The sequence below is a fragment of the Carcharhinus amblyrhynchos genome, chromosome 17 (assembly GCF_965287045.1).
Source record: "Carcharhinus amblyrhynchos chromosome 17, sCarAmb.v2.hapA, whole genome shotgun sequence".
In the NCBI taxonomy this organism is placed as follows: domain Eukaryota; kingdom Metazoa; phylum Chordata; class Chondrichthyes; order Carcharhiniformes; family Carcharhinidae; genus Carcharhinus; species Carcharhinus amblyrhynchos.
Window position 1 is genome coordinate 33,517,271 of NC_137340.1, and position 15,928 is coordinate 33,533,198.

The window sequence follows — 15,928 nt, forward strand, 5'->3', positions numbered from 1 at the left end:
TCCCAGCCCTCTTAACGACCTCCTCTCCTCAGTCTCTGCCCCATTGCCACTCTCCAGTGCCCAGTGGTCAGTGCCAGGGTCCCAGGCCAGCGGTGTCAGGCTGGCACTGCCCAAGAGATATCATCCTATCCTTGTCTCCAACCACCCATGGGGTCTCCACAGCTTCCGGTCCCAAGCGAGGGATGGCAAGGCCGTCACATCTGATCATCATTGTTGGAAACCAGCTGCGATGCTAACCTTCACCGGCAAGGTCGGAAACCTAAGTGAGCCTGGACGATAGCGCCTGGAGCTCACTGAACCCATTGAAATTCGGTCATCATTATTTAAATCAGCCCCGCGCCTTTCCCGGGTATGAGGCTAATCACATCATAAAAAATGGCCGGGGAAGATTGCTACTTGTTGGACGCTGGGTGTGAATCTGATTTTTGGACTCCCATTGAAATTTCCTGCCCTCAACCAGCGCAGCGGAGCAGGAAAATCCTGCCCATTGTTTTTGAACCCATTGTGTGAGGAACTGAAAGGCACACTGCAATTGTAACCATATTTGCCATACCATCTGCAGTTCTTCTCGTATCGATCGTTTGTTCATATCTGGAGATGGTGATGCGTCAAGGTATATAACCGCGACATAATTTCCCTGTTGTGGCAGAAATGAACGAGTACAACAATGTTAATGGAGTCATGTTCAGTTTCAGCACATTTCCTTTCAAATGGATTTGCAACTTGATGAGAGGGTTCTCTGATGAAGTCTCACTGTCATTACGAACCAGTGTTTGTATCACAGATCATACAGGCTGAACCAGTGCTGGAGGGCAACTGATGCAGGAATGTGCGTGGGACACTTGGATGCATTGCATTGTCTTTTACAGGAAAATGGAGGAGCTGTGCTACACCATGTGCATGCCAGTTGGTGAGGTTTTATGTTTGCAGGATCCACTCTGAGAGTTTAAGAACTATCCTCACAAGTTTCTGATGGAATGGGAGATGCAGTGTGACGCTGAGAAAGTTCCATCAGTGTCGGAGAATGGCCCTTGGATGGGGCTCTGATTGTCTTCCCAGCTCTGGCACAGTGCTTAGCAGGTTGCCAATCCCCATGGCAGGCCACTCCTGGCAAAATCATCCAGAGGTGGGACCATTTCCAATTGCGAGCTCAGTGGGATTTTCCACACTTTGTAAATGGCTTATTATTTTACTGGTGTTCTTGCAGGCAAGGAGGTGGCAGAGTGGCTAGCGCAGCTGCCTCACAGCTCCAGGAACCTGGGTTCATTTTCAGTTTTATTTGGCGGTGTGGAGTTTACACATTCTCTCTGTATCTATGTAGGTTTCTTCCGGGTACTCCGGTTTCCTCCCACACTCCACAAATGTGCATGTTAGGTGGATTGGCCATGCTAAATTGTTCTTTAGTGACCCAAGATGTGTGGGTTAGATGGATTAACCACGGGGAAATGTGTGGAGTTATGGACAGAGGATGGGAAGAGGGCCCAGGTAAAATAATCTTTGATTTGATTTGATTTATTATGGTCACATGTATTAGCGTACAATGAAAAGTATTGTTTCTTGCACACTATACAGGCAAAGCATATTGTTCATACAGAAGTAAATAAGAGAGTGCAGAATGTAGTGTTACAGTCACAGCTAGGGTGTAGAGAAAGATCAACTTAGTGCAAGGTAGGCCCATTCAAAAGTCTAATGGCAGCAGGGAAGAAGCTGTTCTTGAGTTGGTTGGTACGTGACCTCAGACTTTAGTATCTCTTTCCTGACGGAAGGTGAAAGAAAGAATGTCTGGGGTCTGTGGGGTTCTTAATTATGCTGGCTGCTTTGCTGAGGAAGTGGGAAATGTAGACAGAGTCAATGGATGGGAGGTTGGTTTGCGTGGTGGATTGGGCTACATTCATGACTTTTTGTAGTTTATTGTGGTCTTGGTCAGAGCAGGAGCCATACCAAGCTGTGATACAACCACATGGTGCATTAGTAAAAGTGGGTGAGAGACACGCCAAAGAGAATCGGTGCTAAATGGGCCAAATGGCCTCTTCAGCACTGTATGATTCTACGAAAATATATTCAAATATGATGTACATGCCTGATTAGATGTACTTTCATAGAATCATAGAATCACTACACTGCAGAAGGAGGCCATTCAATTCATCAAGTCTGCACTGAATCTCTGACAAAGTATCTTACCCAGGTTCCCCACCCTATTTCTGTAGCTTTGTGCATTTAACATGGCCAATTCACCTGACCTGCACATCTTTGGACTGTGAAAGGAAACTGGAGCACCTGGAGGAAACCCACACAGACATGGGGAGAATGTGCAAACTCCACACAGTCACCCGAGGCCAGAATTGAACCTAGTCCCTGGCGCTGTGAAGCAGCAGTGCTAACCATTGTGCCACCGTATCACAGTGATGGTTGAATGATAGCCGGGTGTTGCTGTTGTGCATAGTTCTTAAAAACATTTTCTGGAATTCTCTGGCCATTCTTGCCAGTGAGATTCACCGGTCCTGTTAGCACAGCACCCATAGAATCCCATAGAATCCTAACAGTGCAGAAGGAGGCCATTTGGTCCATTGAGGCTGCACTGACCACAATCCCACCCAGGCCCAATTCCCATAACCCCACATATTTGCCTTGCAGCGTCACTAAATGTCAATTAGCATGGCCAATCAACCTAACTCACACATCTTTGGACTGTGGGAGGAAACCGGAGCACCCAGAGGAAACCCACGCAGACACGGGGAGAATGAGCAAACTCCACACTGATAGTGACCCAAGACAGGAATTGAACCATGGTCCCTAGCACTGTGAGGCAGCAGCGCTAACCACTGTGCCACTGTGCTACCCCACCCACAGATTTCCTGCCAGCATGAGGTGACATCAATGGGAATCCCCATTGACAGTGGCAGACCAGAGAATCCCACTGCTAGCAAACAATGCGTCACCTTCTGTCAGTGGGAAACAAGCGGCTGAGAGGCTGGAGAATCCCCTCCATTTTCTTTCACAGAACATGGGTGTTGCCAGCTTGTAATATTTGTTGCTGTCATTGATTGCCCTTCACTCCCACCTCTTGAAACGCTGGTACTGTTAGGAAGGGAGGTGCAGGATTTTGACTCAGCAATGGTGAAGAAACAGTGATTGAGTTTCAACTCAGGATGGTGTGTGATTCGGAAGGAAACTTGCAGATGGTGGCATTCCCATGCATCTGCTGCCCTTGTCTTTACAGGTGATAGATTTTGTGGGTTTGGATGGTGCTAAAAAGAGAAAGTCTTGATGAATTAATGAAGTGTGTCTTGTAGAGGGTGTTTCCCACTGCTGCCACTATGCATTGGTGGAGGGAGTGAATGTTGATGGAGGTGGATGGGGTCTAATCAAGTGGACTGCATTTTCCTGGATGGTGTCAAGCTTATTGAGTGTTATTGGAGCTGCACTCATCCAGGCAAATGGAGAGTATTCCATCAAACTTCTGATACGTGCCTGATAGATGGTGGGCAGATTTTGGGGAGTCAGAGGTGAGCTCTTTGCCATAGAATACCCAGCTTCTTATCTGCTCTTGTAGCTACAATACTTATATGAGTGGTCTAGTTCTATTTCTGGTCAATGGTATCTCTCAGTATATTGATGATGCAGGATTCAGAGATGGTAATGCCATTGAATGTGACGGTTAGATATTTTTGTGTTGGAGATGATTATTGACTGGCAATTGTGTGGTGCGAATGTTACCTGCCACTTAACAGCCGAGCCATAATGTTGCCCAGGTCTTGCTGCATTTGGACATGGACTGCTTCAGTATCTGAAGATTTGCAAGTGGTATTGAGCACTGTGCAACATCAGCCAATGTCCCTTATGATGGAGGGAGGGTCATTGATGAATTAGCTGAAGATGATTGTGTCTAGGTCACCATATATTTATTACAAGTCTTGTGTATAGTGTGTATATTCTGTAGGTGCCACAATTAACTTCCTGACACATTTTAGCATATATTTTCACTCAGGTTGAGAAATACTATGGGAGATCTGATAGTGTAATGAGAAAATATGATTTACATCTCCAAGGTATACATAAAAAAATCAGGGAGTGCAGAGGAGGTTTACTAGGCTGATACCGGAGTTGAGGGGGTTGAGCTATGAGGAGAGGCTGAATAAACTAGGCTTGTACTCGTTAGAGTTTAGAAGAATGAGGGGAGATCTCATTGAGACGTATAAGATGATGAATGGGATGGATAGGATAGAGGTGGAAAGACTCTTCCCGCTCAAAAAAGACAGTAGGACTAGGGGGCACAGCCTCAAGATAAAGGGGGGGCGGTTCAGAACGGAGTTGAGGAGGAACTTCTTCACTCAAAGGGTGGTGAATCTCTGGAATTCTCTGCCCGTTGAAGTGGTGGAGGCTGCCTCGCTAAATATTTTTAAGAAGCGGGTTGATGGGTTTTTGATAAGAGAAGGGATTAAGGGTTATGGGGAGAGGGCGGGAAAGTGGAACTGAGCCACGACAGATCAGCCATGATCTTATTGAATGGCGGGGCAGGCTCGAAGGGCCAGATGGCCTACTTCTGCTCCTATTTCTTATGTTCTTATGTTCTTAAATAAGAGAGCAACTATGTTTAATCATTTAAATAGTATAAGGGAGAAGATCATTTGTTTTTTTCATTCCTTCAAGTCATGGTGCTGAAATAATGCTGTGGGCTATGAGTATATTAACACAACGTGTTTTTCTATTTCTCTCTGCTATTTAAACAGATGTGTTATCTCCTTTAAAATAAATGTGTTAAAATAATGGAGATGAATTCAGCTGAAAGCAAAATTTTAAGGCCATAATGTTTTTCTGTCCTCTCACATGTCAAAAAAACATGTATCACAGAAGGGACACATGGAGCCAATGCAACAGGATCAATTATATGGTAATGCTCAGAATTAGTGTGGTTTCCCTGTTCCCTTATCTCTTATAGATGATAGTCCAACCTTAGTTATTCTTTATCTATTGACATTCTAAATCTATCTCCTCTTAAAGAATGGAGTTCACACATCTCTCCCTTGCTAAAGTATCCTCCAAAAAGCTCAGCTCCTTTTTTTCAAGCGCCAAGCCTTTCTTTACCCCATTACTATCTATTACCCAGAGCATGTGCAAGATTTACATGCTGCTCCAATACTTGATGTAACAAATGCTGTATTTTATCAATACCGCTTTCTTTATTTCTACCCGAAGCATTCTTTTCTCATGCTTACAAAGCTCGCAATGTACTGCATGACAAGCTATTCCTCCTCCTGGCATCCTACTGCTGAAATCAAATCTGTTTGAACTATCTCCCACTCAATCTGCCTCGGATTCAAAATTGTAGCACATGGCCTCAGCTAATCAAAATGCATAATTTGTTTCGTCTTGACTCTTGCTGGTGACTTGCCTGTGTCCCACATCACGTGCCTTTCCCTTTTATCTAGATTTCTCAATGAAGAAAATATTGGGGGTTGGAGAATTTTCTGGAAGCTGTTGGATAAATTCCCTGTGGAATATGGCAGCCTCTGGAAAATCGCAGTACATTCTTTTGACCTGAAACCAGTCAGTGCACATGAAATCTTAAAGTTTATTTATTAGTGTCACAAGTAGGCTTACATTAACACTGCAGTGAAGTTACTGTGAAAATCCCCTTGACCCACAGATCACACTCCAGCTCCCGTTTGAGAACAGTGAGGGATAATTTAGCTTAACCAATGCATCTAACCAGCATGTCTCTTGGACTGTGGGAGGAAACTGAAATGAATTGGCCTACATTTCAAGGTTATCTTCTGAAAGCATTTTAAATATTATTCCAATCGAATTTTGTTAACAATCTCATTCCTGCTGTATTCAGTAAAGCATCACTTGATGATATATTTTAACAAGGGAAGAATTCTTGAAGCAAACTCACCCGGTAAAGGCCAACAGTGGAATAAACTACACTGTTTCCGAGTTTATCTCTGATACCATAATTCTGATGGCTTGAGGTGTTGGTTTTGGATCCAAGGCTTCCAACTTCTTTGGTTGATGTGGCAGTACTAGGAAATGCATCAACATGTCTCTGTACATTGATAGGGAAACAAAAACTGCATTTGTATAAAATTGTGTTTCATTTCGCGTCTATTTTAAACTTTGATAACTGTAAAATATATTGCACATAGCCAATCCTATACCTTGTTGTCTTTCAGGATAGTTATGTCTTCATAGGCTATTTTCCACCACATATCCTGATCTTGATTTAGAGATTTATACCTCTTTACCATTAGGAAGACAATAAAAGCTGCAACAAAAGCCATAGCCACAATGGTGCCGACTAATATCACAAGGGTGTTATCTGGGAAAACAGAACAAATAAAGTAAGTACCTGATCCAGGCTAAACCAAATCGACAAGAGTCAGCAAGAACGTGTGCGGCTAGTATTTGTCAGGGATGTATCAGTGTTTACTGCAAAGGAACTTAAATTCTGTAGAAGGCAGTATTATAGTCTGGAGAATTCTAGCTCCCAAGTGCAGATATTATAATGTAACCAGTGATAACATTGGAACCTGTTATAATGTAACCAATGCTGTGAGGGTCAGCTGATCATCCAACCCAGCAGACAATGTAACCAAAGGCAAAATGATGTGGTGGTCAGCTGACCTGGTATGACAGTAGATGGGGATGGTGGGGAGCTTGTGTGGCCCAGGGTGGATAATGAAGTTTCTCTATTAATCCCTTTTTCTTTGATTTACTTTATGAAGTTAGTTCTTTTATTGCTTGCAACTGAAGATGAACACCAGACATGCTAACATTTGCAAATTAATCTTGGGACTTGTGATTTCTGGATAACGTTATGCCTCTCTAGTTATCTTCCTAGACACCTCCAACGCCATGTGATTTCAATGATGGGAACCCAGAGGTGAGGAGACAAGTAGCTGGCAATGGCTATATAGATCTGAAAGTATGGGTAGCATGGAGACTTGGGGGAGAGAGAGTGAGTACAAGTGATAATTGGCAACGTTGGACAAAGACCATGGCAGGGGAGGCAGTAATTAAAGTTTTTGGGGAGTGTGGGGGTTGTTGGTGGCTGGGCTCCAATGAGCACATTTTCAAAGTGGGCATTTTCAGTACCTGTTGTGTTCTCTGGAGAAGATGTCGTATTAAAGATTGTGGTGTTCACTGTAAGCAAAGTACAAGAGCACAAATCAGCCAATCAACAGTCACACCCTGCCTACAATATTATTTTACCAAATCCACTTTTGAATTTAACTGAGCCTAAACAGAACCAGTTCCAGTCTATCTTGTTGAACACCACCACCCACCCCCTGCTTCGGCCCTCCAAGCCTGTGTGACTCATGCTTTCACTAGACTATTCATTTGTATCACTCTATTCCCAGTCTGTTCATGTGGCTATCCAGATAAGTCTTAAACGATCCCAGCGTGTCCGCCTCTAACGCTTTGCTTGGCAGTGCATTCCAGGCCCCCACCACCCTCTGTGTAAAATACATCCCTCTGACATCTGTGTTAAACCTTGCCCCCTCCTCACCTTGAACCTGTGACCCCTTGTGTTTGTCACCTCTGACCTGGGAAAAAGTTTCCCACTGTTCACCCTATCTATGTCCTTCATAATTTTATACACCTCTATTAGGTCGCCCTTCATCCTCCGTCTTTCCAGGGAGAACAACCCCAGTTTACCCAATCTCTCCTCATAGCTAAGACCCTCCATACCAGGCAACATCCTGGTAAACCTTTTCTGTACTCTCTCCAAAGCCTCCATGTCCTTCTGGTAGTGTGGTGACCAGAACTGGACACAGTATTCCAAATGTTGCCTAACCAACATTCTACATAGCTGCAACATCATACGCCAACTTTTATACTTAAGTATAAAGGGGCACATTACCACATCTCTCCCCTTTAAATTCCTAGTTAACACATTTTAAAAACAATTGAACTATTTGCGATGCTGTACAACAAATGGATCTCAGACATAGTCCCTTAGAAGGTAAACTTGTCCAGAGACTTTGGGAGCATCATAATACATTAGCAGGTACTCTGGCAGTAGAGGTAGCTTTGGTTTGAACCTCAGTGGGTTGACTCCTGCCTTGCGAAGGTGCAGATAACTTCCTCATTCCCACTGGAACATTCCTCGCCTCTTTCTCAGGATAGCTTGCTGTTGCGTTACTTTCATTTGGAGCAACATTACTAATAGGCATCCTAGGGGTGAAGTGCCCCATTGATTCTGTGTGCGATTCTCTCCTCAAATGATCCCAGGATTTTTTTACCCTTTCCCTTTGGACAATTATTTCATACAACATTGGACCTGTTCTGGCCACAATCCTTCCAGGAGTCTAATTTGGACAGCACCATAGTTCTTTACATATACCAAGTTGTCCACCTCAAATTCCTTCTATGCTTTTCTTCTGAGCATTCTGCTTTGCCTTCACCCTCTCTGCCAAATTTGGAAAGACAAAATCCAACCTTGTTCTAATCTGTCCATTAGTAACTTGGCAGGCATAACGCCTGTGGTGACATGGGATCTTGTTCTATAGGCAATCAGGAAACGGTCCAGTTTGGTTTGTAGAGAGGTGGATAACTGTGTCTTCATGGTGGTTTTGACTCTCAGCCAATCTATTTGAAACAGGGCGGTAGGGTGCAATTTGAATATGTTGAACACTGTTGGTTCTCATGAAATGCTGAAACTCTTCATGAGTGAAAGCGGTCCCATTATCGGATACTAGCACCTCGGGCAATCCGTGGATGGCAAATGTCTGTTGCAATTCCTTGACCTTTGCTGCTGAGGCTGTGACTTCATTTGATGTATGTCTAACCATATGGAATGTGCATCTATTATGAGCAAGAACATGGTGCCCATGAATGGGCCTGCATGATTGATGTGTAGTCGCGCCCATGGTCAACCTGGCAATTCTAAAGGGTGCGTTCGGACTGCAGATGGCAATTTTTGTTGCATTTGACGTTAAGAATCTGAGCAAACAATGTAATCAATATTGGAATCTATCCTAGGCCACCTAACTGCATGAGCAACTTCATCTTTGCTATCTCAGGATGGGCACAAATGTAACTCTTGTAACTTTCTATCAGGACTAGGAACAACCAGCCTTAATCCCCATAATAATACACCCTCCTCACTACTTAACTTACCTTTCCTTATCTGAAAGGGACTTAATTGCTCACACCTGTTATCATACTGCCAGCTGTTCTGGATTGTAGGGTGGGATTTTCCAGCCCCGCTTATTGCCAAAACTGGAAAATCTCACTTGAGGTCAACAGACTTTTGCACGGTCAGTCTGCTCCCTGTTCACTATAATTCCCATGGCAGACAGGATGGGAAAATTTCCTCCCATGTGTTTCACTTGAGATAATGTGGAGTCTTCTGGGTCCAAAGCTTGACCTGTTATGCCAACATGGGCAACGTATCGAGAAAGCTTAATACAAGAACAATTTTCTGCGGTACTGGCAGAAGCGGTATACGTTCGGTCAAGAAAGGCAGCTTAGAGCTTTGTGTTAGAAATGTGCCAGGCCTATGCTGAAAAGTATACTTGCAGGCTGCTGGCAAGACAGCCCAGCATTGGACCCTAGCTGAAGCTATGGGGGGGATGGCCTTATCCCCCTTAAATAGGTCCAATAGGGGTCTACTATGAAATGCTGTCCATGGATGTACTGATGGAATTTCTTCACTCCAAAAATGACCGCTAGTCCCTCTTTTTTGATTTGAGAGCAAGCTTTTTGAGCATCAAAGTCCTCAAAACATAGGTGATAGGCAGTTATGCACCATCTTCCATCTTATGCAATAAAACTACTCTGATTCCATAAGGAGATGTGTCACAGGTAAGAATGATCTCTTTTGAGGGGTCAAATGAACTAAGAGACTGGATGACACAAGGCCAGTTTAACCTGTTCAAAGGCTTCTTTCTGATGCTCTTTCCAATAGCATGTCTGGTGTTTCTTGAACAGCGTGTATAGGGGCGCCAACATTGAAGAAAGATTAGGAATAAATCTTCCATAACAGTCCACCATTCCAAAAAAGTTTTCAATTCTGATACATTTCTGGGGACTGGGACTTCTTTAATTGTTTTTATCTTCTTCTCCATAGGCTGCTTTAACCCTACATCCGTTATGTAATGAGCCTGAAACATACATTTCTCCCTTTTTATCCTTATTCAGCAGACACGGGGAGAATATGGGGAGCCTTAAAAAAGTGCAGATGTTCAACATATTTTACCCACTGCTCTGTATTGGGGTCAAATGGGACGGGTTTCCCAAAAAGGGGCCATGTTGACACTCACAGTCTGCTGAATGAGTTTGCTTCAAAAAGGATTCCACATGAGGTCTACTCTCCCAATTTCTGCAACAACGGATAGGCACTTCGATTGATTCTCATCGTCAAGCATAGCATCTTGCAAAGATGGGCAACCACCAAGTAGATTAATGAATGAACAGCTTATTCAGGTAAGTAACAATGTACAGTGAGTGATATACAGGCCAGCGTACTCCATGACTCCAGACTCCTAACTGGCTAGCTAATCTGCGCTCAGCTCCAGGATTCAACAAGAACAACAAAGAACAAGAAACAGTACAGCACAGGAACAGGCCCTTTGGCCCTCCAAGCCTGTGTCGATCCTGTTGTCCCATCTAGTCCAACCATCTGTATCCCTCTATTCCCCGTCTGTTCATGTGTCTATCCAAATAAGTCTTAAATGGTGCTAATGTATCTGCCTCAACTACTTCACAGCAGCGAATTCCAGGCTGCCATCACTCTCTGTGTAAAAAACTTTCCCCGCACATCTCCATTCAACTTTTCTCCCCTTACCTTGAACTTGTGCCCCCTTGAAATTGTCATTTCTGCTCTGGGAAAAAGCTTCTAACTGTTCATCCTATCTCTACCCTTCATAATTTTATAAAATTCTATCAGGTCGCCCCCCCCCCCCCAGCCTCCATCTTTCCAGGGAGAACAATCCCAATTTATTCAATCTCCCCTCATAGTTAATACTCACCACACCAGGTCTTATTACCCTTCGAGAGCTTGCCTCTTAAAGGGACGCACTACCTCAGCAAGCCGGTTACTTTTTGCATTATATCATCAATATATTGGCATTTTTTTGAGTTTCCAGCACCAGTAACAGGGACGTGTTACAAGACAATTGGACTTGACCATTGCTGTCCCTATCCTTCCCAGTGTATCATTGCACACTTTACAGGAGATACTTATGATGAACAAACAGAGGGGGAAGAGTTTGTCTGTCAATGTCCATTGGCGAGGAGGCGAACAATTACTTTTATATAGTCACGTAAAGAAAACATCAAACTTTGTCCACTAATGCACAGCTATCATTTTCAAAATGTAAAGGTCTCAGCCACCCATGTGTCACTGGTGAGGTGATAATAATAGTCACTGGATTTCCTGCAAAAGTTATCCCAAGCGGCTATGCTGGATGTGCTAGATTTCCATCTTCACTGCCCATGAGTGGCCATTTCTAAAACCAGACCCTAGTCAGTGGATAGGAAAATCAGCTGAAGTGGAAGGCAGGTTCTCTGCTGCAAGCACTCTGCCTCTGTAGAAGTTGTAAATTTGCCCCAGGTATACTATGTGGTACAGAGTCCAGGCCCCTGATTCATGATGCAATCAATGTAGTCATTAACTGATAGCAAGCTTGACTGTAAGTGCTTGAACATTGTAGGAGATTATAGACATTGAAGGCTACAGGACATACACCCATGAGAGGTTTCCAAGTTCCACAGAAACTCTCTCTAATTTTAAACATCTACCTTAAACTACCACATTCTCAGATGCTCATTACCAGTACCTGTTGTGTTTGATGGAGAAGCTGTTGTGGCATTGTACAGAATGCTATCTGTAAAAGATGTGTAAGGTATTAGACGCAAAGGAGAGATGAGGAGAAATATATTCACTTAGACAGTCATCAGAATCTGTAATTCTCTACATGAAACACAGTGGTAGAAGCTGATAACATTGTCAGTATTTTTTTAAAAAAGAAATCAGAGAGGTATTTGGGGATGAGGAACTTACAGCGGTATGGAAGGAGGCAGCATGGTGCCACAGTGGTTAATGCTCCTGCCTCACTGTGCCAAGGACCTAGGTTCAATTCCCGGATTGGGTCACTGCCTGTGCGGAGTTTGCATGTTCTCTCCGTGTCTGCGTGGGTTTCCTCCAGGTGCACCGGTTTCCTCTCACAGTCTGAAAGATGTGTGGTTAGGTGCATTTGCTAAATTCTCCCTCAGTGCACCCAAACAGGTGCCGGAGTGTGGCGACTAGGGGATGTTCACAGTAACTTCATTGCAGTGTTAATATAAGCCTACTTGCGACACTAATAAGTAAATTATAAAATTATAAAAAGTAGGGAATGTGAGACTATAAGCACGACCATTCTTTCACAGGCCTATCTCTGTGTCTTAACTTGAATAGCAAGCTGCTAAGAAAGTATTCCGCTCATTGTCCAGGTCTGGATGGCCTTGCACTCTCTCTATTTGTGCTCAGTTTGCTGGTCCAGCAAGGCAAGGCACAAAGACCAAGCTGACCGTGTTATCTCATGAGCTATGTAGAGAAAAGAGGCAGGTAGAGTTTTTGCTTCTAAATTGATTTATCGTTAATATTGTGTGTGTGTGTGTGTGTGTGTGCGTGTGTGTGTGTGTGTGTGCGCGCACGTGCATGTGCAGACATTTGTCTGTGTGCATGTGCACATGAGTATTCCTATGTGTTGAAAATAAGATGTTACATGGTAATCAGTAGGAGGTTTCTTTGCACATGTTTAACCCGATGCCATGAAAATTCATGTGGCCTGGAGTCAATGTTGAAGACTCCAAGGATGGTCTTCCAACTGTATACCACTGTGCTGCTCACCACCTCTGCAGGGTCTGTCCAGCCGATGGGAAAGAACATGCCTAGGGCTGGTGACGGTGTCTGGGACGTTACCTACAAGGTCTGATTACATGAGTATTGATACATCAGGGCGTCGCATGGCTGTGGGACAGCTCTCCCAATTTGGCACAAGCCTCCAGATGTTAGTAAGGAGGACTTTGCAGGGTTGACAGGACTGTGTTTGCAGTTGGTGTTTACATTGATTCTGGGTGATCTGTCCAATTTCATTCCTTTTAGACTTTGTACTGGTTCTGATACAACTTAATGGCTTGCTCAGCCATTTCAGAGGGCAGTTAGGAGTCAACTACATCAATGTGGTGAAAGTGCTTGGATTTTTTTAAACTCATATTCCATCCAGTTTCTGCTGGGCGGAGGGAATTAAACTTTACTCTAATGTATCAGAAGTGATTGCTTTCTAATAGAAACATCCTTTAATCAGTAAAATTACTAAATCAGTAGTAAAATATAATGCCGTGCATTTTTGATAATGATTTAGCATAGTTCTTAGCCAGAGTTTACTTTTGCAAATATTCATACACTCACCCATTAGACTGCACACAAAAGCCACCAAGTTTATTTATTAAACAAACGGCTCTCCTGAATGAATAAAATTTTCTGCACAACTCTTTTTTTAAGGCCTCTTTAGTATTATAATATGATAATGAGCTGTCCCTCAGAACATTTTCTTTTAACGTTTGACCTTCAAATTTTTCCAATACATTTTAATTTAATCAGTTATGATATCTTTTTCGTTCTAAATGCTACTTGGATGAATGTGGTAATTCTCGAGCTAATTATGGGTGCACACCCATGTGGGATATGTGTATTTATCATATGGTGAAAGATTATTGGGGGTAGGCAGGAATGTAAAATTGAGGTTACGATTAGATCAGCATGATCTTACTGAACGCTGGAGCAGGCTCGAGGGCCTGAGTGGCCTCCTCTTGCTCTTTAATTTGTATGTGTTAAATGTATGCATTTAACTTTTTTTTGTTAATATGTTGGACGTGGACATTATTGGCCATCCCTAGTTGTCCTTGAGAAGGTGGTGGTGAGCTATCTATTTGATATGCTGCAGTCCACAAGTGTGGATTGCAAGGGAATTCCAGGATCTCGACCCAGTGAATTCAAAGGAACTGTGATATATTTCTGTAATTACTTCAATCAGGCCATTGAGGTTTGCCTATTGGAGTATGAACTTCCTGACTAAAGGAGTGTATTGATGGGCCAATCAAGGAGTCTTTTCCTTGTACTTAACTGGGAGTGTCAGTTCCTGTGATATCCCTGGAGATAGACTGCTAACTGACAGCACTCTGTGTACTGCTGTTAGAGTTTGTAAATAAAGGGAGTTTGTTGAAGGGACTTCTGCCTCTGAAGACTTATTACAATTTTCAATGCAGGATGGTGAGTGGCTTGGAGGGGAACTTGCAGGTGGTAATGTATCTGCTCCCCTTGTCCTTCTGGATGGAAGTGGTTATGGTTTTGGAAGGTACAGTCTAAGCATCTTTGGTGAATTGGGCTTGGTCAAAGAAGTGTAGCAGTGGAAGAGTGTGTTTCTGGAGGGCTGTGACAAGTGGCATTCCTCAGTGATCAGTGCTGGGACATTTGCTATATGTAACTGGGTTGATTAGTAAGTTTGTGGATGACACAAAGATTGGTGGATTTGCAGATAGTGATGAGGATAATCAGAGGATACAGCAGGATATAGAGTTGGAAACTTGGGTGGAGAGATGGTAGATGGTGTTTAATCTGGACAAATGTGAGGTAATGCATTTTGGAAGGTCTAATACAGATAGGAAGTTTACAATAAATGGCAGTACCCTTAGGAATTTTGATAGGCAAAGGAGATCTGGGTATACAGATACACAGGTCACTGAAAGTGGCAGTGCAGGTGGAGAAGGTAGTCAAGAAGGCATATGGCATGCTTGCCTTCATCAGCCAGGGCATTGAGTTTAAAAATTGGCTAGTCAGGTTGCAGCTTTATAGAACCTTATTTAGACTGCACTTGGAATATAGTGTTCAATTCTTGTTGCCACACTATGAAAAGGATGTGGTGGCTTTGGAGAAGGTACAGAAAAGATTTTCCAGGATGTTGCCTGGTATGGAGGGCATTCTCTGAGGAGAGGTTGGAAAATTTGGTTTCTTATCACTGGAATGATGGAGGTTGAGGGGTGACCTGATAGGAATCTACAAGATTATCAGGGGTGTGGACAGAATGGATAGTCAGAAGCTTTTTTCCAGGGTGGAAGAGTCAATTACTAAGGGGCATAGATTTAAGGTGTGAGGGACAAGGTTTAAAGGGGATGCACGAGGCAGATTTTTTTTTTTACGGAGTAGTGGGTGCCTGGAACCCATTGCTGGGGGAAATAGTGGGAGTGATACAGCAGTGACTTTCAAGGGGTGTCTTGACAAATACATGAATAGGATGAGAATAGAGGGATATGGTCACCGGAAGGATAGGGGGTTTTAATTCAGTCAGGCAGCATGGTCGATGCAGGCTTGGAGGTCCGAAGGCCTGTTCCTGTGCTGTACTTTTCTTTGTTCTTTATTCTTTGAATTTTAAATGAATCCATTGTTACCATCTACAGCTGGGAGTTGAGTTTAGAGGAACATGTGAATGATAAAACTGCAATTAATTAATAATAGCAGATTCTTTAACATAAAATTGCAAAGCAGGAGCACCTTTACAGGCAAATTAAATGTTTAGATGCAAACTTGATTCAAAATATCAAAGTATAAGATGGAAGCAGGCAGTTCAGTCCAGCAAAGCTGTGGATGTTTATCCTTCACATATCTATCAGAACATAGGGACAGGAAGAGGCTATTAATAACAGTCCTTGAGCCTGTTCTATCATTCAGTTCGATTGTGGCTCACCTGTATTTACCTGTCTTGGTTCCATATCTCTTAATGCCCTTGCCTAACAATAATCTATCAGTCTCTGTTTTGAAATGTTCAGTTAACCTGGCCTCTGCAGCATTTTAAAGTTCCAGATTTCCACTATCCTTGTGTAAAGAAGTGCCTCCTGTTATCTCGCTGAATGCTCTGGCTCTAATTTTAAGTTAATGCCT

The 15,928-nt window shown here is 43.2% G+C and overlaps 1 protein-coding gene across 1 annotated transcript in view; it reads right to left on the bottom strand.

Moving 5' to 3' along the window:
- Window positions 1-15,928, bottom strand: part of gucy2g (guanylate cyclase 2g) — a 71,062-nt gene that overhangs the window by 33,035 nt on the left and 22,099 nt on the right. Inside the window, exons 8-10 of the mRNA XM_080206039.1 lie at window positions 6,159-6,319; window positions 5,897-6,046; window positions 554-637 (exon numbers count right to left, since the gene is read on the bottom strand). Of these exons, the coding sequence (XP_080062165.1) occupies window positions 554-637; window positions 5,897-6,046; window positions 6,159-6,319 (395 nt within the window). The remainder of the gene's footprint in view (window positions 1-553; window positions 638-5,896; window positions 6,047-6,158; window positions 6,320-15,928) is intronic.